Source organism: Dreissena polymorpha, chromosome 1 (assembly GCF_020536995.1).
Source record: "Dreissena polymorpha isolate Duluth1 chromosome 1, UMN_Dpol_1.0, whole genome shotgun sequence".
In the NCBI taxonomy this organism is placed as follows: domain Eukaryota; kingdom Metazoa; phylum Mollusca; class Bivalvia; order Myida; family Dreissenidae; genus Dreissena; species Dreissena polymorpha.
This window is the reverse complement of record NC_068355.1, coordinates 3,932,079-3,956,247: the sequence shown is the minus strand read 5'-3', so window position 1 is coordinate 3,956,247 and position 24,169 is coordinate 3,932,079. Positions and strand designations below refer to the sequence as shown.

General features: G+C 33.4%; 1 protein-coding gene and 1 long non-coding RNA gene across 3 annotated transcripts; one reads left to right on the top strand and one right to left on the bottom strand.

The window, feature by feature from the left end:
* Positions 1 to 7,525: 7,525 nt before the first annotated feature.
* Positions 7,526 to 16,722, bottom strand: LOC127868880 (uncharacterized). The gene is made up of 3 exons (XR_008044291.1): positions 16,615 to 16,722; positions 8,110 to 8,247; positions 7,526 to 7,740 (listed from the first exon to the last, which is right to left on the bottom strand). It is a non-coding gene; the product is annotated as an uncharacterized LOC127868880 (long non-coding RNA).
* Positions 16,723 to 16,832: 110 nt separating this feature from the next.
* LOC127868866 (uncharacterized) lies at positions 16,833 to 20,996 on the top strand. 2 transcript variants are annotated; one of them, XR_008044289.1, is made up of 3 exons: positions 16,833 to 16,992; positions 18,781 to 18,933; positions 19,522 to 20,996. XR_008044289.1 is itself a non-coding variant. In XM_052411009.1 (3 exons), the coding sequence occupies exons 1-3, from the start codon at positions 18,300 to 18,302 to the stop codon at positions 20,028 to 20,030; spliced, it is 825 nt and encodes a 274-aa protein (XP_052266969.1). In that variant the 5' UTR covers positions 18,161 to 18,299; the 3' UTR covers positions 20,031 to 20,996. The 2 variants fall into 2 exon arrangements, 1 of the variants encoding a protein (XP_052266969.1); XM_052411009.1 differs by lacking the exon at positions 16,833 to 16,992 and adding an exon at positions 18,161 to 18,462.
* The last annotated feature ends 3,173 nt before the right edge of the window (positions 20,997 to 24,169 follow it).

Sequence of the window (24,169 nt, the reverse complement as noted above, 5' to 3'; positions counted from 1 at the left end):
TACTAGTATTATGATTGTCTAGCTATGTCGTTACCACGACCGACTTGTTTCGTTAAAACGACTTGTTATGTCATTGCAACGATTATTTTATTTCTGTATCAAGACTTTTAATATCGTTACCATGATTAAGCTATGTTTTTCCTGCGACTTACTAACTCATTTTTTTAGCAAGATTCATCTGTATATTGTTCTCACGACCTAAACAGTCGTAGGAATAATATACTGAGGCATGCTAATAATGTGCCGATGCACAATATGATACAGAGAATGCTTATTTCATTGGTGGAGTAAATTGTTAGTTTTGTGTAACCGTTTATTATCAACAACTTTTCAACAATTGCCATTAGATATATACTTTCCCTAGTTTGAGCGCAGCGAATAAGAAGAAAATTATGTTCCATGGCATAAGAAAGTGTCTGTTAGGGGTCGCTCAGTGTATTGTATTGGCGGGTAATCATGCTCATGGAATAGTCATTCAGCTTTGCCCTTAATGACCAGTAAATATGTTTATTTGTTTATTGTCAACTTCCGCATGTGTATTTGGGAAACATCGCGGATGAAAATGCAAAGTAAATTTACTTTTAAGTGACTTTAAAAACATGAAAGAATAGTTTAGGTGGTCAACGTTTAGTGCTCAAGAGGAGGTCAAACGCTTCAAGAAAGAAAAGGACGTTGCGTGGCATTTTAAATGTAACAGAGTGCAGTTTAATTTTATTGAGGACATTGCAGACAGTATCCAACAAATAGACTGAATTATTGAGCATGGCAAACCGGACTTTTGTCTATAGTTGGTAGCGGACGCGTAAACCAAAATAAAGAAACGCAACGAACTGATACGAATTGCAGACACGTCCAAGGACGAAGTTGTACGAGTCCAGTCCTGGCAAGCGACAGCCAGGACGAGGGAAAGATGAACTTATGAGACTAAATGACTAATTTTAGATGAGACTAAAACATTAAAGAAGTAGAAAAACGCAAAAAAGGATGTTGTCTCTGATGACCTCATCAGAGAAAAGTTTCCACCCGTATGATGCTGCTCCCATGCGGAGATTCTATGATGATGGTCGCGATGGCCTTTTTCGAGAAAGTAGACCGTTCGACAACGGCGGACACAGTAAGGCGAGTGCAACCGGTCCCGGAAATTGTGAAGGCTGCTGAGAATTCTCACACTTCCGGCGAAACTGACCATACGTACCGAGAGGTCAAAACATTTTAACATCCAATTCCGGTTCGGATGCTAGCAGCTGTCAAGGGCGAGCAGTTAGAGACATTGAAAGATAATTATATAAATAATTATACTAAATTTACCAAAGACTATTTTGAATATGAGCAATGTGACAAAGACATTATTGTGCTGGGACGACTACGTGACAATATCGAATTTTGGGAAAGTATTGGAGCATATGATTATGTTTTTGATATTATTAAATCTGGTTATAAAATTTCATTTTACAAAACGTCACCAAGGCAGTTATTGAACAACAATAGATCTGCTTTCAGTAATTCTGAGTTTGTGTTTGAGGCCAATCAAACTTTGTTAGACCGAAATTAAAATGAAAGTTGCGAGGAACCGCCAAATGTTGTTAATCCGATGACAATTTAAAAAAAAGTGATGGATTTTTTTTAAGATTTTAAAGCCGTAAACAAACATGTATATAAACAAAGTGTTTAATTTGAGGATTTAAAAGTGGCTTTGTAATTTCTGACAAAAATTATTGTTCTTTGTGAAATTTGACATTACGAGCGCATATCATTGTATTGTATTGAAATTATCAAAGCACATTGCGATGCTTTAGGATGTTCATGGAAGGGACAGACTTCAGTCCGCTACATCCGGTTTCTACTTCTTCCGTTTTTATTAAGTACTGCTATTTGGATATTTACCAAGATTTGTCGCCCTTTGATCAAAACATGGCATAGCTAGAGAAAATCCGTGCTTAAGTTTTTTGATGACGGACTTGGTTGTTCACATTCATACGAAAACACTTTGGTTTAAGGCACTCAAATAAAACAAGATTCAGATTCACGTAATTAAGGTTTTATTAAAAAAGCAGACAAAATGCTTGTGGATTCCAGTTGAAGTCATACAATTTATGGGAGCTGTGCTTGATTCTTTCAACGGTGAGATTCAGATTACCAAGCATTTGGCAAGTAAGGAAATATGTACATGCTTTTCATTGATTGAAGAATTTATTTTACTTATGTCAATTTCCGTGAGAAAAATTGCATGTGTTGTTGGTTAAATCATGTCAATGTCCATTGTTCTTGGAAAATATCGCTCAACTTAAGACCAGGCACTTGATTTTGATATGAATTCAGTAAGTTCATCGAATTCTATGATACAAATAACAATTTACGTTTTCTACAACATGAGTGTCGCAGACAGAAATTGAACACACATTTCAAAATATCCATGTTTTTTTTCGAAATATGATTAAAGCCTTTGACGGACCATTTATACCTATAATCGCCCCGTAGGTAGATGATCATCTGTATTAAAGATTTCCATGCGCTTAATGAAACGTGCATACATGCGCTAACAGCATGATTTGAACATTCTGGCCCGTTGCCCGCTTTCCACTTACGACGCATTAGACTATAGCGCCTGAAAGATTAATAAAAACAAAAATCAATTTTTATATCTCACATCTTTAATTTAATTTTAAGTATGTCGTCGCTAAGTGTTGTTTAACATTTAAAAAAATAACCGCTTGCTGAGAATAGTTATAATGTTCGTTTTGACTTTGAGTGTAAAACTGGTGTTTCTGTTTAAAATTTCTAATTATATAGAGATTCACATTAAATTCACATTCAACTCTAGCTCTTTATGGCTGTTATTAATCTATCAATAGTTTCCCATTTTATTTTCAAAGAGTTTAGTGAGAACATTTCGTAAAAGTTGTGGAACCAACCTGGGGTCCACACATTATTCAGCCTCAGGCGCGGAAGAACCTCGTAAACTTCAAAATACACACCCACTCACAAACTGTTTTGGTTGCTCAACTTAATTAGATTTAAACTGCTAACTCGATTGCATGTACTATGTTTACTATTAACACATAGAAATGACAGAATACGTTTCAAAAACAATACAGAAACTTCGTAATTAAGTTAAAGGTAAGATTTTGTTTCACAATTGTGAATTATGCCCGTGTATCAGTTTAAGTAAACAGCATAGACACTTACCCCCCCCCCCCCCTTCCTCACAAAATAGAGATAAGAAAACACAGCTGAAGAAGTGTTTTGTAAAAATAACACTGTTTGTTTCAAAACAAGTATGTTTAATTTGACAATTTAAGTAATATCTTACAACACTTTGTGTTATTTTTTAGATTTTTATACATTACCTAAAGGCATACAATTACATGATCGTTTTTCCTATTTGTTGAAAACAATACTGTCATGAGTTAGTGCAATGTATATTCTTATTACATGCATTGTAATGCACTTATCAGTATGAAAAAAAAATCCGTATATCAATAAACATAACAAGTTTTAAAAGCTAAATTATTTTACAATATATGAACATGCATTAGTTTCTTCAGATTGTGATTTGCCCCGCCACTTTTTGTTTCTTGTATATCCCAATTATGGACCATATTCATATAAGATAATATATCATTGCTATCTTAAGTCTCTTTGTGGTTTGTATATGTAGTTTCGATCTTAATTACATTCAAATAGCTTTTCAGGTAAATATTGACACATGTCCTTGGCAAAAACTACACGTTTTTTTGTACTGATTTGACAAGTATTTATTCATTTTGTCATTACATTCATCATAACAGTTACTTGTTTTTAAAGATAATATGTTGTAAATTGCTTAAATTAAAAATCTAACCAAAACGGTCGAAATAAGATGTTGTTTATGCCATATGTCAAAACTCAGAACTTCAAAGGTTATGGGGCAGCCATCTTGACCATGATCTTGGATTTTGACATTATATGACCAATGCGTTTTGTGGGCACAAAAATAATCGTTTACACGAGACATTGTATATTATCATCAACATTTTCAAATAAAACCTTAGAATCAATACAGCGTAAAACCCTGTTTGTACTAGAATTCAATGTGAGAGATTTTTGCCCTTTGTTGATGAATTATTTATCTTTATTTGTACCATTAAAATTTAGAGAAATGTATTTTATTTTTAAAAAAACATGTGCATGCACTTTAAACTATAAAAAAACCACATCCAAATACACTTATATTAAAAAATAACAAAAACTAGAACATCTCAAAATATATCAATATGCTCATTTCTCCTTCATATTTGTCATTTACCTAACTCACTTTTCTTGTCTTATATATCACCATTATTAATCATATTCACTTGAAATATTGCATTATTATATTCCTTAGCCCCATATGTGTGTATAAATATAGTTAGGTTGAATGCTAATTATATCTAAATTGTATTTAAACATGTTTTGTGTACCTCAGAGGATAATACACGGCTGAACCGGGCCGGGCAGTGATAATCGGCCCGCAGGGAGCATAACGGCCCGACTTATATTTTCTTTGTATTGATTACGCAATTTATGACGTATCTCATGTGACGTAATTTATATGACGAAACTAGCTAGACGCTTTGGATTTAAGGACAACAACAAATCGGATTTGGCATGTTTTTATTTAACAGTTAAATATGTTTTAAGCATTGAACGATTAGTATGTGTGTTTACGATGGATTATTATAATATTATGAATGTGAATAACTGTTATGATATTAAACTGGAATAAAACTGGTGAGACAGCATTTTCTATTTCGTTAAAATGTCGAATAAAGCGATGTTTTGTTGAATAATTGATGGATTAAATTTAAGAAAAGTGTAATTGAATTGTTCTTTAACTGTTCGAATGAATTCGATGTTGAATTAAAAGGGTAATTTCTTTGATGAATAAGTATTTCCTTTGTCATTTGATCAAAGAATGTCTATCCACAAAGAATCGCCTGCTTACAAGTTACATCCAGTGCTTTAAAATGGAAGAGATGGATTGCGATGAAGAAATGTGTTCAGAATTTTAACTCGTCATGGAAGCAAATTCAACTTTACGAAAATAAACATGGTTATTGCACAACTTCGGTGAGTAGATCAATAACCTAGATGTTTTACTTTTTTATGGCTAAGACTGGATGTGGACGCCATTTTTTTCCAGTTGAACGTCACGCGCACACATTCTGAGGGCCGAATATAAATAATCGGTCCTAGGGCCGAATATTTATAATGACCCCGCAATGGTGATAATGGCATGAACAACTGTACAAATTTGTTACTATATATAGTAAGGTATGTATTATGTTATTTTCATTTTTTCATTACTTGTATAATATTTCCCCATAATACATACCTTACTAAAGCCCTCGGGCCGTTATGCTCCCTGCGGGCCGATTATCACTGCCCGGCTCAGTCGTGTATTATCCTCTAAAAAAGCTTACTTGTTTAATAAAAATTATATATTCTAAATTGCTTAAATTAAAAGCTCACCAAAGTCATCAAAATTATATGTTGTTTGTGTCATTTTCGAAACAAAGATATTTTCTTAGTTTTTGATCGGCCATCTTGGATTTAGACCTCTTGGGCGCAAACAAATTCTTCAGAACACAAGACAAAAACTTGCCACCAGTCTTGCACCGTGTACCTCCGTACCTACTACAATGTATACATGTATGTAATGTTATGGATCCTGTCTTCTCTCTAACAAAAAAACACACACACAAACATGTGTACAGCTAAATCCAAAGAATCTGCTGAATGTATTTTGATATATTATAATGTACAGTACATGTTTGTTTGTATTTAAACTCTTACTTAAGACTAAATAATTCACTGAAACACAGCTCGTTTATTTGCTACTAATTTCACCTTTATTTGTTTGTAAACTTATAAATATGTTTTTGACCGTTATCTAACTTTATGTGAAATCTTATTATTTCCTTATTTCTCTAGTTCTACTTGACAGACTGTAATGATGTTTATTGACCGCGTATTAATAATTGATAATCATATATGTGTTCTATTGTATCTGTGATATTAAAATTTGATTTAAAGGTTCATTGAAACGTCAATCGTACTAGGAATTGCATTGCATTGATTTGTCATTAGCCAGAGATTAATATACTTATTATTTACTTATTATTATGTCATATTATAAAATTTACTTTTTTGTATTTTTTGTTTAACGATTCCCATGGAAACGTTAACTCTGTAATATGAGAGGATTGCAATAAGTTAACGTTTGAAGTTTGTGCTATCGTTTCAATAAATTTAAGAATAAATATGCCGAATCTGATATTAAATCTTTAAGATTATTTCTGAGATGTTTTAATATAATTGTTTGTAGTCGTGTAGTATGAGAGTTTGTGTTTTTGTTTATGCGAATTATTATGCGAAGTGATATTATTGTATTACGTTTTATTACTTACAGACAGATTTTTGTAGTTGCGGTTTATGGCTTTATACACCGATTTAAGATTGTTTTTTTTTGTTTTTTTTCAAATTATTTTACTATTGGAATAGTACCTCAACATAGTTCTGCATTAAGAACGGATATATATATTTAAACTAAGCTGAATGAAATATTGCTATTATATTAATTAAATTTTTTTGGAGCATTATTTCTTTAGAATAAATGAAGGAACTGTTGTTATTTATCAACCAATTAAGCTGTGAAAACTTTGTTGAGAAATGTGCCATTTGGCATTAATAAAGCTTTAAGTATTACTTTAGCGGTCTTACTTATTGAGCTAAGTCAAACTTTTTATCACACCACTCCCCCGCAACGAAGTGAATATACTGAAATCACAATGGAAATCCGTTATCTTTTGTGCGTCCGCCTGCATTCTTTTCAGTCCGTCAATCTGTTCGTCCCTTTGTTTGTTCCTAAACGTAAATCTGTTCCACGAAGTTTACAGTGCACACAATTCATTCTTACAATCATTGCCCCATATGAATTGAAGTCGTACATATGCAATTAGTATTTTACAACTTACGTATTGCTAACGATTGCTCCTTTTTTCAACTAATTTGTTTACATTATTCTTACAACCTACGACATGCATCGTCGGAGATAATGTTTAATACTGTGATAAAATCTTGTTCATCTAGCAATTGTGAACACAGACCTTTGCAATCGTATTTTATAGTCCATTTGAGCCGCGTCATGCAAAATGTGTCTAAATCTACGTAATTCTGACCGGATAGCGCGGATGCGTACGCTTGGCTGGGACTGCGCTGGCCTCATAATTATGGTCTTAGACCTGTTCTCGCCTGAAGCGGTTCATTTATCGTAGCTCGATTGCATATATTTGACTTATTTAGACTAAATAGAACATTTAGAAAATTTATCCTTTGCTAGAATTTGTGCGTTTGGTATCTTTAGAAAGACCTTCAGTACGAAGCGGAGATCGAACCGTAATGCTTTAGGTAGCAAGAGGGGCATTATTGCGACGTCAATGAATTTGATAGTATGACACAAACTCATTTAATTAAATATTGCATATTTATTTAGTATTTGCTTGGCGTGTGTTCAGGTGCATTGAAATAATGGACAAAATAAAGAAAGTTGGTATTTTTTCAACAATATTTGTACCATGCAAAGGTTTTTGTCAATACATAATACATTGTATGTTGCATCACTCGGCGCTACAGCACGTACGAAGAGAGGCACGAGACTGCATCTTCCCCGCAGTAGACGAGCGTGTCGTTATTTTCCATAAGTGGGGGGTCGTTGGATGGCTGTAAAGAGGTTTTCTTGATCAGTTTATGAACTGAATAAACAGCTAGTTTTTTTCCTAGGGCTGGCACCAACGACCACAATAAATAAGGCAATTTTTCCCGTACAACAAAATACTACTTTTATTTACCTTACAATTTGTCCTTTACAAATACAGATACTATTAATATTTGCATTATCGGTTCTTTACATGCACATAATTATACGCTCTATAAACAAAATAATTAAAGAGACAAAATGCCTGATAAACAGAAAGAGTTGGTCCAATAGAAGGCAAAATAAAGAAACAGCTGCCAAATTATTGACCAAAACGGCGCATCTAATAGGAAAATTTCTCCGATGACAATCTGTTGTTGAGAAATACTGCTTACGACAGCAGACGGCATATGAGTCCGTTGGGGAGATCTCTCAGTAGAAAGAGGAAGGGCACCTCCTCCCGCCGCGTCCGCAGTAGTAATCCCGTAGAGGGGAACCAAAGGGACATTGACCACAGCTTGTGCCGACCAGGACTACAAAGGGAAGAAACGGCCGCATACAGTAAAATTGTCCAATACCAGCTTTAAATATTGAACCATATAGGTTAGTAATCCATTTAATCTTTACTCGTTCGACGAAGGCTGTACTTAAGCTAGCGAGCTCCACTTGTTTAATTCTTAAAATTTTCAAATGACGATTTTTATAAATTAAATCAAGAAATGATGGTTTGGTTATAAGTAAAAATTGAATTAAACGATTGAGCATAACTGGCTTTCTTTGACAACAAATCAAACACACACATGCTTATACAAATGAATTTATCATGTGAAATATAAATTTCAACAATCGACTTGTTATAAATGCTCCCAAAAAGAAATAAAATTGATAACATATGTATAAGTGAACACAATTGCCATAGATTTATAATATATAACAAAACGGATTGCGCATACATACACAGACTAAAATCGACCATAGCCAATTCTGCAATTATTAAAGACGGAGCTATCACATTTCAATCATGATGAAATAAAGATGAGCCGATGCTTTTATATTAAATGGAAAAATCGCATGATTTATCAATGAATGTAACGCTCCGAAATACTATGTAAATGCAACACCTTCTCAGGCATGACTATTTTCCAGGTCAAGCAATATATACATTACAACATAAACTAGAAATGAAGCGGCAGAGGCCGACGCGTATCCCCACGCCGCATAGATGTTATATTAAAAGGCCTATGTTGGTGGGGCCCCGGGATGGGTAATGTGAACATGGATGGTCGAGATAGACCGTGTTGTCATAAGAGATGTTCAGTATTAATTTGAAGTCAATTGGTGAATAAATGAAGAAGTTATGTTAAAACAAAATTTTGGGTGGGCGTGGTCTATGTGGGTGGGGCGACCCATGGTTGGTAATGGGGCCATGCATAGTTGAGATTGACCGTATTGTCATAAGAGGTGTTCAGTATCACTTTGAAGTAAATCGGTGTAGAAATTAAGAAGTTAATGTAAAATAACCTAATAAATTAGTGAAAATCTCTTACCCGGCCCCACCCCAACCCCCATCGGCCACTATCTCCTCCTACACTATCAGCACTAGAGCCTTGAAACTTACACACATGGTAGCTTTGAGCATATGTGCGACTGTGCACTATTTGGAATTTGGATCTGACCCACGGGTCAAAAGTTAGTAGCATGTGCGTCGCTTGGGGTGGAGCCGGGTCAGAGATTTTCAGTTATTCTACCCCCATAACTTTTGATCCAGTGGTCAGGTCAAAATTTCAAATAGTGCACCGTCGCACATATGCTCATAGCTACCGTGTGTCAGTTTTAAGGTTCTAGTGCTGATAGTGTAGGAGGAGCAAGTTGCCAGGACGGACAGACAGACGGCGGAGATAACCACAATATCATAATTATGCAAAAAAGAACACCCTTTAAACGTGGCACGTAGTAATTTATGCTGTGCGGATCTACAATTGATTTATCAAGTAAAACGTGACATTTGCAAGTTCATGTTTTGGTTGCTGTTATCGTTCAGTGATAAACTCATACACTGTTCACTCTACACAATCTCGGTTCCTGTTAATTTTTATATCGCTCACAACAAATAGTATTTGGATAATAACCCTTCTTCATGATTTTTTTTCATGAACAATCTTAAAATGTTTGTTTTATGGTGGAAGAATACGTGTTTAATAAAAATAAGTATCGATAGAACAGACGTAGCTGACGATTATAGGTTGAGTTTGGTGAGAAACAGTTCGTTAAATCAAAAAAAAAACGTAAGCGCAAATAGTCAGTACAAACCAGTGTTTACATCAAAGAAATACTTGTAAGGCATAATTTGTAGTCTAATAAAACCCGACAGAAGTTAGATGCACGGCACCATGATTAAACCCAGACGCATTTAAACTTCCGGCCTTATTTATTATATATATTTATTCACATTTAAGGTCAATACCACATACACATATATGACACATAAGACAGAAATGTTCACAGATTAACATAGAATATATCACAGTTATCAAGGAATTAAGACTAGGCTGATTTTTAAAAAAAAGTCACAATTTAAAAGCAACAAATAATACCCTGTTACTGTATGCAGACTTTTAACAATACATGAGTTTTTTTAACAGTAGTACGTTCATATGAGCATGAATGCTGAGGACCTATGGATAACCCATTAAGCTGAAAGCTTATTTCCAATGGGTTCCATAAAACACACACCGAAAAAGAAAAAATGATACATAACCATATGAACAAACAAACATAAACAATTAACAATTAAGATTTTGGTACGGGATTATTTAGAGTATGCATTCATCTTATTATGCAGAATAAAACAATTTAACATGGATCATCACAGATGATTGTTGCAACATGAGTATTAGTAAAATTAAAAGTCACATTAACGTTCTTATACTTGTTGTTCAAGAAGGTGCTTTTTCACTAATTGTTTGAACCTGGTAATGTTTTTTACACTTTTAATATTGTCAGGAGAGAGTTTCAGTATCTTGGTCCAGTATATCAGAATGTCTGTTTACCAGATTTTTATAGACACTAGGTAAGATAAAATTAAATGGCTTGGCTTCTCTTGAGCCATTAACAAAATTTTCCCTAAGATTTGAAGGACATGTTTTATAATAGACTTTATGCATGTGATTAAGCCTTAGCTGTTTTACTCTATAGCTAACATTTAACATATTCAGATGAACATAGTCCTGCCAAGTAATAAAATGTCTTGAAGAGTAACCTTTTATAAATCTGATTATCTTGTTCTGGACAATTGGGCGTTAGATTTTAGACCTTCGTACCAGGATGAACAAGAAATAATTGAAGTGACACTGTAAAAGAGCAGATGATAACAATTTACGTGTATTAAAATCCAAACAATTATTATGTCTATACAAAAATTCAAGTTTACCATTGACCTTAGAGATAATGTTTTGTACAATAGCTTCACTTGATATAAAACAATCTACTGGAAGGCCTAAGTACTTGTTTAGTACTATTTATCTGATGACCATTACAAGTGACTTGTGTAGACTCTTGCTTACTTAAGTTTCGTTTTGGGCCTTGGGTTATTTGAAAGCAAGCATTATTTCTTAATTATCATTCGCTTGGATGAAACAAATTGAAAGCATTGTTAAAATACCTTGATGAAGATCTTTTTTACCACTGACGAAAATTAAAATAACTAACCCGCAGTTGAATGACTCTATTATTATTAACATATCACGTTATAGAATTTAATCACACCTCTACACCAATCCCAATTTTAATTAACTCTGTCAAAAATTTCTCAAAATTATATCTTTTATTTTTTAAGTGTTGTTGTGGTTGAAAAAAAACAATCACTGAATTATGTCATGTTAAACCTCACTTTGTGTCAACCAAACATAGGTGTTTATCTCCGACATACGTAATCCTCGTAGGAACGCACATTGCTGTCAACTATATCTTGGTATTGAACACCGTGCATTGCGTTCGATGTGTGTTATTTAGACATTAATGCTTATGTTACTATATATAGTAACACAATTGACTCAAATGCATGTGATTATCGGTCAAAGCAAGGTGATTATCAAGTTTGGACTTGCAGGCCTTTGGGGCGATTATTCACTCTGCGGGCCGATTATCACTTTTGGCTCTCAAGCAACGAGGTATTAAAGGGGCCTTTTCACAGATTTTGGCATTTTTTTAACTTATTCATTAAATGCTTTATATCGATAAATGTAAACATTGGATCGTAAAAGCTCCAGTAAAAAATCAAGAATAAAATTAAAAAAAGGAAAAGAACATTGCCCGGACTAGGTTTCGAACCAGTGACCCCTGGAGTCCTGCCAGAGTCCTGAAGTAAAAACGCTTTAGCCTACTGAGCTATTCCGCCGAGTACATATATTTGAAGTATTTTATACCTTATATAAGCAATCTTCGTAGTTTCACAAAATTTAACGACAAAAACAGAACTCTCCAAATTATTCAATCGTTTCGCGTTGCAACGCTTTATAATTTTTAGGTTTTAAAATCGCCAAAGATGCATATAATGGCTATATTAGACCATCGTAAATGTTCAGTATTACTGTTTCCTCACAAATATCATAACTAAAACGAAAATTTGCGAATCTGAAACAACTTTTTTCAATTTTGTCAATTTAACAAAGCGTGAAAAGATCCCTTTAACCTCTAAATAACACACGGCAGAGCTGGGCCGGACGTCTATATTCGGCCCGCTGTCGTCATAACTAAATTCACGGTAAAATAAGAGGCGAGATTGTACTAATATAGTTATCCTAACAGGAAATAATTATTGTGTGCAAAAGTGTTCGTGTCAAATTCGAGAATATCTGATTATGATACAGAATCGAACTCGAAATACCATAAAAACAAATATCTTTTATAACAACAATTAAAAAATCTTCTTCATAGACTTGATAACACAACTCAATTTTGCAATTAATGCACGCGCTATTAAACGAGCAATCCGTCTTTTTGCACAATCCAGCGGTGCACTTATCATTTTTCTTTTCATTTATCTCTTCAACGAAGATAATAAACATAAATTGCAATCGTCAGGTAAAACGTCTCCGCTTAAATGTATCATTAAATATACACAGTTGTTTAGACTTGCGACTGGGAAAAACATTTGACAAAGCAAACATTTTAAACAGGATTGCTAAGTATTTATAAAATAATACCAATGTACACTCTGCTTAGCGTTTGACATGACATAACAGAATAGATATTGTATATCATCACCATTAATATAATAAAGGAATACTAGTGCCTGTCTTTAAAAAAGAACATGTAAACAATACGTTTAGTAAAAAGTTTTGTTTCACAGCCGAAACTGTTCTATTACCCAAATCGTATATCTTGGTAATTTAGTCAAGTATATAACAATATGTGTGTGGAATGTTTTTTCGGATGGCGAGTTCTAAAATAAAACAGTTATTGATTACCTTGTTTTAACAAAGTATCACAGTTTAACATTGTTTGCATAGTGAATAAAAAGTGACGAATAATTAAAATCCATTTACAAAAAGTTCCTTTCGACTTTTTATTTCTTTAATTACATATTAGATATAATTAATTGTCAACGAATGACACACATGATTATACTTGTTTGAACCCCATGTCATGTATATCCTATTACTTGAGATATGTTCCAAATATAATTTTTTTGGTTACACTTTAAAATTTGGTGGATAAATAAATATCGATAAATCTCCCAAGAGAACTGATTTTTGCGCGACATTTTGAAAACTTTTTTTTTCATTTATGTATAATTTTAAAAGCAAAAGACCATTTTATGAATGATTTACGTTTTCATTAAGATATATCGTCACACTAGCTATTAATATTTCATAAATTCAAGATTATAGTCATATCTTATAGTGTTTGTGCTTTATTGAAGTCAACTGTTATTAGTTTCTTTATCCATGGAAAATAGACAAACTTTGTTTTACTTTTAACACGCACGCATAATTTTGGCACCTTCGATCCTCTCACTCAAGTGGTATCATTGTGAGTCTGTACATTGTATCTACTATCAGATGTATTCACTCTGGAGACACTTCGCGTTTATTAATTTGATTTGATCCTACATTCTTATAAAAAATCATCTCACAATACGTCATCATTTGCTAGGAATTTTTAACCCTGTCTGCGATTCACGTTTATAATCAGTATTTAATATTTTTAAAAAGTATTAAGAAATCCTTACAAATTAATTGAATACCAGATAAAATGACTTACGGACTGCGACAAAGCACGAGAAGACAACGCCGTTAATCATGGCGGGCGATAGCACGATATTGTGTAAAATGTTTCTTTGTGCTTGCATAACGTGCTTTTATAACGTTCAGACTTAATTGGCCAATGAGCAATTGCATTGCATACATACATATAGACGTCTCACTGTCAATGATAACCAGCGATGCAATTAAATCCTGTTTGAATAAGGCAATTCCAACTTGTAAACAACACAAAAAAAAAACAACAAAACAAATCGCTTTGAAAAAACATTCGTGATTGTCCGTACCATTAACGAATGAAATACAGTTTTAGAACGCATTTCGAATATTGTGTAAAATATTTCTTACGACTTTAATAACGAGATTATATAAAAAAACGTTCTCACTAAATGGCGGACGATGGCCCGAATCTTGTGTTAAATGTTTTTTTCAGCAGGCGCGTAGCTGAACGTAGGCAGTGTGGGCATGGCCTGCACATCATTTTGAAAAATCGAAAAAAATTAAACGCCCGAAATGCAATAAAGAATCGAAGGCTATTGGGTGTTACCTCTAGAGAATTTAAACATCAAATATTTTGGACATCAAACGTGTTTGAAACGAGTTTATATTCAAAACTAAGAAAGCAATTCAAGACATTTCAGAACCGATTCCATAATTTGCATTCAGCGAAATTGCAACGTGCAAACAACAAATCGCTTCTAGGGAACGTCCGTGAGTGTCCGTACCATCTGTCACATAGTACATAAGAAAGACCACTAACACGATTTTAATTCAGGCTTTAATCTGGTTTAAAATTATATCATTTTAGTTAAGTTTGTAAACTAATTCATCTACAAGCATGTAATAAAACTGCCTAGTGTGTTGCCTGGCAGATAACTTTTTATGCCCCCGGATCAAATGATCGGGGCATATTGTTTTTTGCCTGCCTGCCTGACCGCCTGACCGCCCGCCCGCACGCCCGCCCGCCCGTCCGTCCGTCTGTCCGTCCGTCTGTCTGTCTGTCCCAAAACTTTAACCTTGGTTACAGTTTTGCGATAACTTTTGCAATATTGAAGATAGCAACTTGATATTTGGCATGCATGTGTATCTCATGAAGCTGCACATTTTAAGTGGTGAAAGGTCAATGTCATCCAAGGACATTGTGTTTCTGACAAGCACATCTCTTGTTAATTAGAGTTTTATGTAAGGTTGATGCATGTATGCGAGTGCCTTAAGGTTGTTTAATTACAGATCGTGATTAGATAACATAGTCAACTTTTATTTCATGACAAGCAGATGTTTCTGATCGCAATTTGTACTCGCTTTGTAAATGCACAAATATATCAGTATAAAGCATATTTACATTGTAATTTGTGGACACGTCCCTCTGCACACGCCCCGTCGATTGGAACACGTTACCGTCAATTGTTCCACTGTTTATTTACATATAAACTTAAGTATGGAAAGCAATCTCTTACACGATTGTCAAATTTAAATTACTCTGTGACGGGCTCGGGAAGGAGGCAGTCCAAAGTCATGTGATTTTTAGTCACATGATCATGACATTCAAGATGGCGACGCCATTGAACGTGTCAATAAGATCCGCGAACACAGGAAGTCGTGAAGATGTCGTAAAAAAATATTTTAAGCATTGTGTTTCGAGGATTAGATAAATGAAGTTAGATGGACAAGACTCTTACGAAGATAGTGTGTGTACATTACAACTCGATGACTGAAAAAAAACGTTTTAAGTAATAAACTGCAGACTTCAGCAACTAAATTCATTAGTAAAATTGTGTTCTTTAAAAAAAACTAAAAGCGGTCCATGCATACTACAACGAATGAAAAGATGTGTAGCTGCCTCTTCAGTTGCTTGCAGAAGGAAACTTGGATTCCAGAATAACATTACAATTCAGAACAGGTCAAGGATAGTATCATCTGTTTATGTTATTAATTAAAACAAATATGTATTTTAATCTTATTTCACTTGGTGTGTGTCATAAATCTATATGTCACTTTATACATCTTAACACCAAAACCTTAATACATCTTAACACCAAAATTTTTAAATGTAATATACAATATACAGTTGATTATATCTTTACGGCCCACTGGACTCTTCAAAATTAAAAACCAGACAGGAATAAGCAAACTACGAGTCTGCATGTTGTTTTTTGTACGAAATCTCTTATTGATTGTGGTAATTTATTTAGTTGGCATACTTAAATGAAGTAATGTAACTGTAATATGACTAGTCACACACTGTTTTGAAAATTTTGGCATACTTAAATGAAGTAATGTAACTGTAATATGACTAGTCAAACACTGTTTTGAAAAAAAAAACTGAAATAATACTATATCAGTCTTCATTCATAATCATATGGGTGTGGGTGTTCCATGTAATTGTTTTTCATCACATAATATTTAAAATCTACAATAATTGAATAGAGATTTTCAAGTTAATCCTTGATGTGAAAACAACATATAAAAAGATAGTTTTAAAGACAAACAACCAATTCACAATGTTTAAAACTATGATGTTGTTAGTAATCGGAGATTATTAAGCATTCTTAACGTTTAATATTGGAAAGGTTTATATTTTAATTGCACAAAATTCTTATTTGACAGTCATTTGGAGCTATTTAAGTGCATACTTACTGCAGAATGGGCAAGATGTTTGTCAAACCCACTCAAATGTAAGAACAAAGGTGGCTAATTTTAAATCCTTTCTTAATCATATTTGTGGCTGGGAACGAGACTTTGACCCTTTCGGCGCTGACGTCGTTAACGAGAAATAACGTTGCAAAGTCGTGACAACTTTTTCGCGCAATTTTCACACGTTTTTACTGCGATAAATATCTTATTTCTTTTATTTATTTTCCGAAACAATCTATGAATTACCCAATCAGTGATTATGTTACGGTTTTTATACGAAAACATTAGTATAGTTTAACCATAGCTGATTTATAACCCATCGTACACTACGGCACCGTGTGACTGCATCAATTAATGGATAAACTTCCTGCTTACAAAAAGGTTAGTTTTTCTTTCTTTTTTGTTGTTTTTCCGTCAAATAATGTGAAATTAGTCGGTAAAGGATGTATCCCATATAAATTTAACCACGTCTAGTGTTTATTACCACTGTTAAAATTAGTTTGGCTCTCGATTCATGAGTATATGCGATAATTGGAATTTTCACCCGGAAGTTGTCAAAAATGTCGTTTGGTTTTGATACAATGATAGTTTATGTTATGTGAAGTTTTCATAAGAATGATGAGCCAAACTAGTGAAATGTATTCCCAAGAATCTACAATTCCATACGAATTGTCACAGACTGATGACGTATTTTTTAATGAACTTGCACAAGTTTATGAGTTATACCACATTGGCCATGAATCTTTTGCAAAATCAAATGATAACTTGACAGTTTTCCAATCCAATTTTGTACAGGTTGAAACTTGTGATGTAGATTTGGGAAATCATGCAAGTATTTCATTTGAAGATGTTGATGATCATTTTGATGATTATGATGGTGATACATGTGATCAGGTTGATTGCTTACTTTATGATGACCACATTAATTGTGGCGAATCCGAGTCTGACCAAATACAAATGGATCACAAACAGAATGACATTAGAAAAGAAGATCAAAAAGAAGCAGAAATTATTTCAAATTTCACGCGTGAAACATGCCAGTGTAGTGTCTTTTATGGAAGTAAACCATGTTCAACAATAGTTGGTGTTGATAATCTGCTAGAAAATAGGACCCAATGCCAGGAACTGTCTTCAAGAAAAAAAGAACTTGTAGTTAAATCCCAACTTTGTACCCAAAGAAAAAATAGTACTTTTACATCTGAAAACAAAAAAATCTAAAAAGTTGCGAACGAGACCGTCTCAGAAATATTTTTTCCATGGTCAGCAAATTTGTAAGAAAACTTTCTGTTTTGCATTTGCAATTTCTCAGTCAACTTTGAAAAGAATGAGTAAGTCTTATGACATGTATGGCCTGAGTGTCAATGAACATGGTAATTGCAAAACAACACCTGCCCATGCACTTTCATTCGACGATACTACAAGAATAAAAAAATTCATTGAAGAATATGCAAATAAAAATGCATTACCTTTGCCCGGACGACTGCCTAATTGTCCAAAGCAGACAGTTTTGCTTCTTCCATGTGACAAAAATGTAACTGACATTTATGACTTATACATGAAGAGTGCAAAGGAAGCAAACTATAGAGTTGTGTCTTTAAAAACATTTAGAAACAAATGGAATTCATTATGCACCCACATTGCAGTAGCTACACCAGCGACAGATTTGTGTGTAAAAATGTCAAAAATTCATGGGCAAATTAAAAACCAATGCTCATCTGTCAGATGAAGAAAGGCACAATGTACTAAGTGACTATACATGTCATGTTCAAAAGGCCAACCGGCAACGCCAACTTTTCAAGGACCCGGTTCTTTGTAGTAAAGCTGTGTGCAGTACTACAGATGTCACTGAAGGTCTTGAAAAATGAGGATTTTTTAATAAACAAATTTTATTTCCATTATAAGTTCATAAATTGTAAATTAACTATTCAAAAATATGTTATACAAATAAGGTACCTCATATGAGGTACATTTGTGCTTTGTCCTGGAAGATGAACCGCAGCATTTTATGCATTTTGCCATGAACATGCTATAGCTTAAATGTTGAACATTCATTTATATGGTGCATCTAGCTGTACATGTTGGTAAACAATTATAAAAATATGTATATATAATAAAAAATGTCTAAATAAATTGATTCACTTAATACAATTTGGTTCATTTTGTTAACAGGTGCAGAACCATGTTCACTAGATGCCACACTTCACTACTCATGGGATTTTGCCCAGTGTGTACACTACCCTCATCACGCCATGCAAGTGGGGCCAATCTACTTTGCGACACCAAGAAAGTGCCATGTGTTTGGGATGTGCGCTGAAGGAACAGGTATGTTATTGTAATTATCAGTTTTATATATCTTCACAATATGTAATAATAACTAATTGTAACTACATTGCACTACTATAAGAAAAACATTTGTTAATATACTGCATTATTTAGTTGTTGTTTTTATGCCCCCGAAGGTGGGCATATAGTGATCACACTGTCCGTCTGTCTGTCTGTCTGAAATTCTGTCACACTTTGCGTTTAGGTTTCGAAAAAGTGCAAAAACACTTTGCGTTTAGGTTTAGAAAAATGTTGAAAAATCCTTTAAAAAAAACAAATATTTATTTGTATTATTTTATTTTTGAAAGACTGTCCAACCATCCCACCCAAGAATCCCCCCATTTCATTTTGGAAAGATTTTACTAAAATTGCCATAACTTCTTTATTTATGATCAGATTTGATTCATACTTTGACAAATAGATGAGCTGTCTAGGCGGGTCTCTTGTTATACTATATGATAAGAACTTTGGTCGCCTGTTTCTATCAATTACAAAATGTATAAAGCATATTGAAATGAATCTTTCGAGGTTGTAACCTGAAGAAAAAGATTATAAAATTGTTACTGTTTTTTTGGAATATCATTGCAGGTCTGCATGAGTCTGTTTTCTTGAGTATGATGCTACCGGGACATACCAAATTCACGCCAGATTGGCACTTTGGTGTGTGGAAAATAAAATGGCGCCAATCAGATGCTGAATGTATGGAGGACATTGCTTACACAGTTAAAGCATCTTCTAGGTCCGGGCATAACATTCCGCAACGCGTAAATGATCCATCTAGACCGGTGGTGTTTTTGAACTGGAAGACATTTTTAGAAAACTATTTCAAACTTTTAAAAAACATCACAAAATACTACCACTTTCGTTGCACTGCGGATGAGCCAGGGTTTCTCATTTGTCGAGAGTTCTGTGACTCGGAGGAAGTTAGATTTAATCTTCTTAAGGCAAGACCCGAGGCAGGCTGCCTTCCAACAGTTAAGTTTATCCCCCCTCTAGATCATCTGAGGCAGTGGTATCTTTACGAGAAAATTGCACCGTTCTTTATCAATGAAGTTGCCAGAGACATTGTGTGTCCCAAACCATCTATTCCAAAGTAAAAAATGTGAGAGCTTGTTATCCTATTAACAATTGTTCATTTTCTCAAATTGTTGTTCTTGCATTATACTTATGATAAACTGTTTTCTGATTAGTATTCATGACTACGACATTTACATGGTATTGTTATTTGTATGACAATTAGCTGAATATCTTATTAATAGTGTGTTTCTTTTATTGAAAGTGACATAGCAATCAATAATCAAAAATAGTTTATGGGCATATATAAGCTGAACTGAGATTTATAATTAATTAACAACTCACTCAGTGATTTCACTATAAAATATTCTGTACAGTATGATTATTACATTGTATAATATGACTGGCATGTGTTCAAAGATAACTTAAACTGTTGTATTTTGTATTGACATCAAAATGTGTGATGTAAACATATGTGTTCATATTATGTATCTATTATATTTTACAAGTAAACGAACATATTTTGTTGTGTAAAGTTTAATCTATGGTGACGTTTACCATTGAATATTGATGTGCTTATTGCTGTAATTTTCTTTTATTTGAAAATCATGTTTTTGGACCTCTATATATGAAATGGGTTGATATTATTTTCTATCTACGTTTATGGTCAATTTCATTGTTGATAACAGGTACAAATGAAATTGATAATTTACTGTTTCCATAGAAACTGTTAACTTAATTTAAAAAAATCTAATTAATTGTGTATCAATCTTTGAATAAAATACAATTGCTAAATAAACCATGTATGGCAGTATAGATGCTTAACAAAAATTCAAAATGTCAGGGTTTTTTTTCATTTTAGTTTCAAGTTCGTTGCTATACAATATGTTCAATTTCTGAATACACCCCTATTTTCAGAAAATGTTCATACATTGATTTTACTATAAACATGTTGGTAATGTTTAATATCTGTCCAGAAGATATTTTGTTGATGTGTTGTTATTCTGTGTCTTAAATTCTTTAAAATGACAATACATTTGAAAAAAGAACAGTGTCTGTTTCCATGGCAACAATGAGCGTTTAATGTTTTATAATAATACAATTAATTATGTAAGTCATAGTTAATGACTGTCATCACCATACACACACAATTGAGTGATTATCAACAAAAACTGATCAGCATAAAATGAACTAATACTGGTAGAATTACAACGTCATTTCGTTGTATTGAAACGTCATTTCGTACAAAATCGCGCAAATCAGTGTTTCTGACATGCAATACAAAAAATGACATAACTTCGTCAATTTTAGGAATTCAATGCTCAAATTTCAGATTTTGATTTTTCAGATGTAGCACTTTCATAATATATGCTTAACTGAAAAAGTCATTTTTTGACCAGATGGGTCAAAATCTCGTTCCCAGCCACATTTATTATAAACTGTTATTATTTAAATGAATCAATAACTGGTTGATTCAATTACCTGGCCTTGTTTGTTGCTAAGGTGTAGATAGATTTTTCAAAAGAGCTGAATACTTGGATAACAACTGCTCATCAAATTTGAATACAATTTTTATGTAATAGCGCTGGTGTTGTTGTCATATTGGTCACACTAGTTATGTTCATTTAATTGTTAGGTAAGTTTATACTTGATAAACACGTTTTGGTCCGAACTTTCAACCCTCCTTAGACGAAAAAATAGAATTAAATTGTTTTGCCTTATTTTAAAATGGTGCAATAGTCAAGGGAAATACCTTTATATATTGCATTTCACAACTCCTATGTCAAGGGTTTGTCGTACGTTTTTGTCGGCAACATATATCCATGTGAAACACATGTCACCATCATAACTGTATAGATTTATAATTAATATGAACATTGTATGATATTTATTTTCAGGAAATAAGCAGGATATTCAGGAAAAACACCACTTGCAAGTACAAAGAAAAGGCATTTGTTCACCAGTAAAATTGTTTTCAGTAAGGTTAATATTAAATGCTATAAACGCAGCATAAACATGCAAATTAGACAGAAACTTATTCATTTTTATTACATTGATTACAATTTATAAGTACAATGAAATATGAAGAGAAAACGAGCTTTCTATTCTCGAAATGTTATTACAAAATAGGTATAAAGGAAACAGTACAGTGAACATATTAAGTTGTGTACTTATTGTTTTCAATGAAAGATCATAATTTAAAAAAGTATACTTCTATGGTCTATGATATTCAGCCTCTAAAGAAAAGCAGACATGCAATGATACTTTCTATCCAAGCAACCAAATTATCAATCGTATCACAGAGTGATGAATCTTAAAAGGGAAGAAACATGTAAAGATCATTTTTGAGACACCTGACACTGATCTGAAAAGGCCCTTATTGCCGAAAACGAAACAATAGAGATTCGTTTTATTTTCTTAGTCTAAGGATGATTTTTAAAACATGAAAACTGAAAATCAACTTGCAAAAAGATTTAACAGTGATTCAGTTTGCCAAAAACATCATCCTAAATAAAAAAATCTAGTAAACTTTCTAGTTCGTATTTGCTGATATCTATAATGTTGTCGAATAACGTTGGTATATGTGTTTAAATTAACCAATAAGCGCATAATAGTTTACATGTAAAACACGCCAATGATACAATACACATGGAAGTAAACAGTTTTTAAAATGATATTCATCAAATTAGTAATACACTTGATTTACAAAGGCTGTGCGAATGTATATTCAATCAATTTTAAAGTGATAAAACAAGTAACCATTCCATGAATGGAGCACTATGATATTCACAAAACGTTTAAGCCTGTAATACATCACTATATGTTTATGTCAGGCAGTAAACACATGTTTGACATGATTTTATTTGTGCACTTTATGGCACAATACCGTTGTGGGAGGCCCAATTAGTATTTAAAGAAATAGGGGTTACCATGCGGCCTTCGTGCGTCGTTTCACCCATAGTAGATCCACCTAATCCGGTAGTCTTCAAAATGCACTAAAACATTTTTGCATTGTTTCCGATAGAAAATAAACCCATCCTGAGTCAACACGCTAGATACCACGTCACTCTATTTCCTTTTAAAGCTGATTAACACTTTTAGCTTCAAAGGAGTAAGGTTTTCTTTAACTATGATACCCGGTTGACAACGTGTGCGTCCTAGACTAAGCACAGACTTACATAGTAGCCTGGGCTCGAATCGCCAAATAGTATCCTTCCGCCCTTCCTTCTAGTCATTTTCTTCAAATGGCAGGAAAAACGTTTTTATTTGGTTCTATCTTAAAACCTAATTTTTTGTTTCACGTTCAAAAAAGAATTTCAGTCATTTCATCTGTGGTTATTAAGGAGTGGAGGCACAACACCTGTTGATAACATGCGTTAAAGAGATATGATACAATTTGGTCAAGGTCAATTTGAGCGAATCCGTCAGACCTATTTCTACTAATATAATATCACGTGTGCCCTTTTTAATACCTGTCAATCCGACCAGCACAATGCTGTTAGTACTAGTGTATGTACATATTTCACCTACTTTGTGTGGTCATAAATGTGCAATATATATATATATATATATATATATATATATATATATATATATATATATATATATATATATATATATATATATATATATATATATAATCATAACAAAACAGTACATACAATTGAGCACGTACACTAAAATAATGAGTCAATTTTTCTCCTGTAATTTACGTTCACATATACACAAAAAGGACACGTACACCATATGAACGTTGTATCGTCTGATTGCATGACTGACAATAATTACACTTTTCAAACTTTGAAAATATGTCTACAAGCATTAGAACCTCTACATACGGTGTCATTACATGTTATATTCCTAAGAATTGTTTGTTATACTGGTTACCTTTCACATGCTTCATAAGTTGTAAATTATAAATACCGAATTGTATACACGGGCAGATTTGGCTTTAATTCCCATTTTTCAGTTACAGCAACACTGATAAATTGCATATACTTATGTTATAATACAGCAATGCCACATTTAAGTTGAGATATGAATTCACAATATAGGGATAATTCTTTGCTTACACATAATTAGTTCGAGGATCACACGTTCACCCTTTTCAACTTTCATCAGTGCGATATGTAATCCTGGCCAGGTATTTTATAAATTATCCGCCGCTGTAAAAGCCCGAGTCTCTGTTTGTAATGTTGTGCAAGCAAACTGCCATGACCAG

Bases quoted from the DNA above. Each gene is read 5' to 3' on its own strand.
- LOC127868866 (XM_052411009.1), top strand. From the start codon at position 18,300: ATGGGCAAATTAAAAACCAATGCTCATCTGTCAGATGAAGAAAGGCAC. The intron at 18,463-18,780 runs GTCTTGAAAAAT...TTTTGTTAACAG, and splicing joins TACTACAGATGTCACTGAAG to GTGCAGAACCATGTTCACTA. The intron at 18,934-19,521 runs GTATGTTATTGT...ATATCATTGCAG, and splicing joins GATGTGCGCTGAAGGAACAG to GTCTGCATGAGTCTGTTTTC.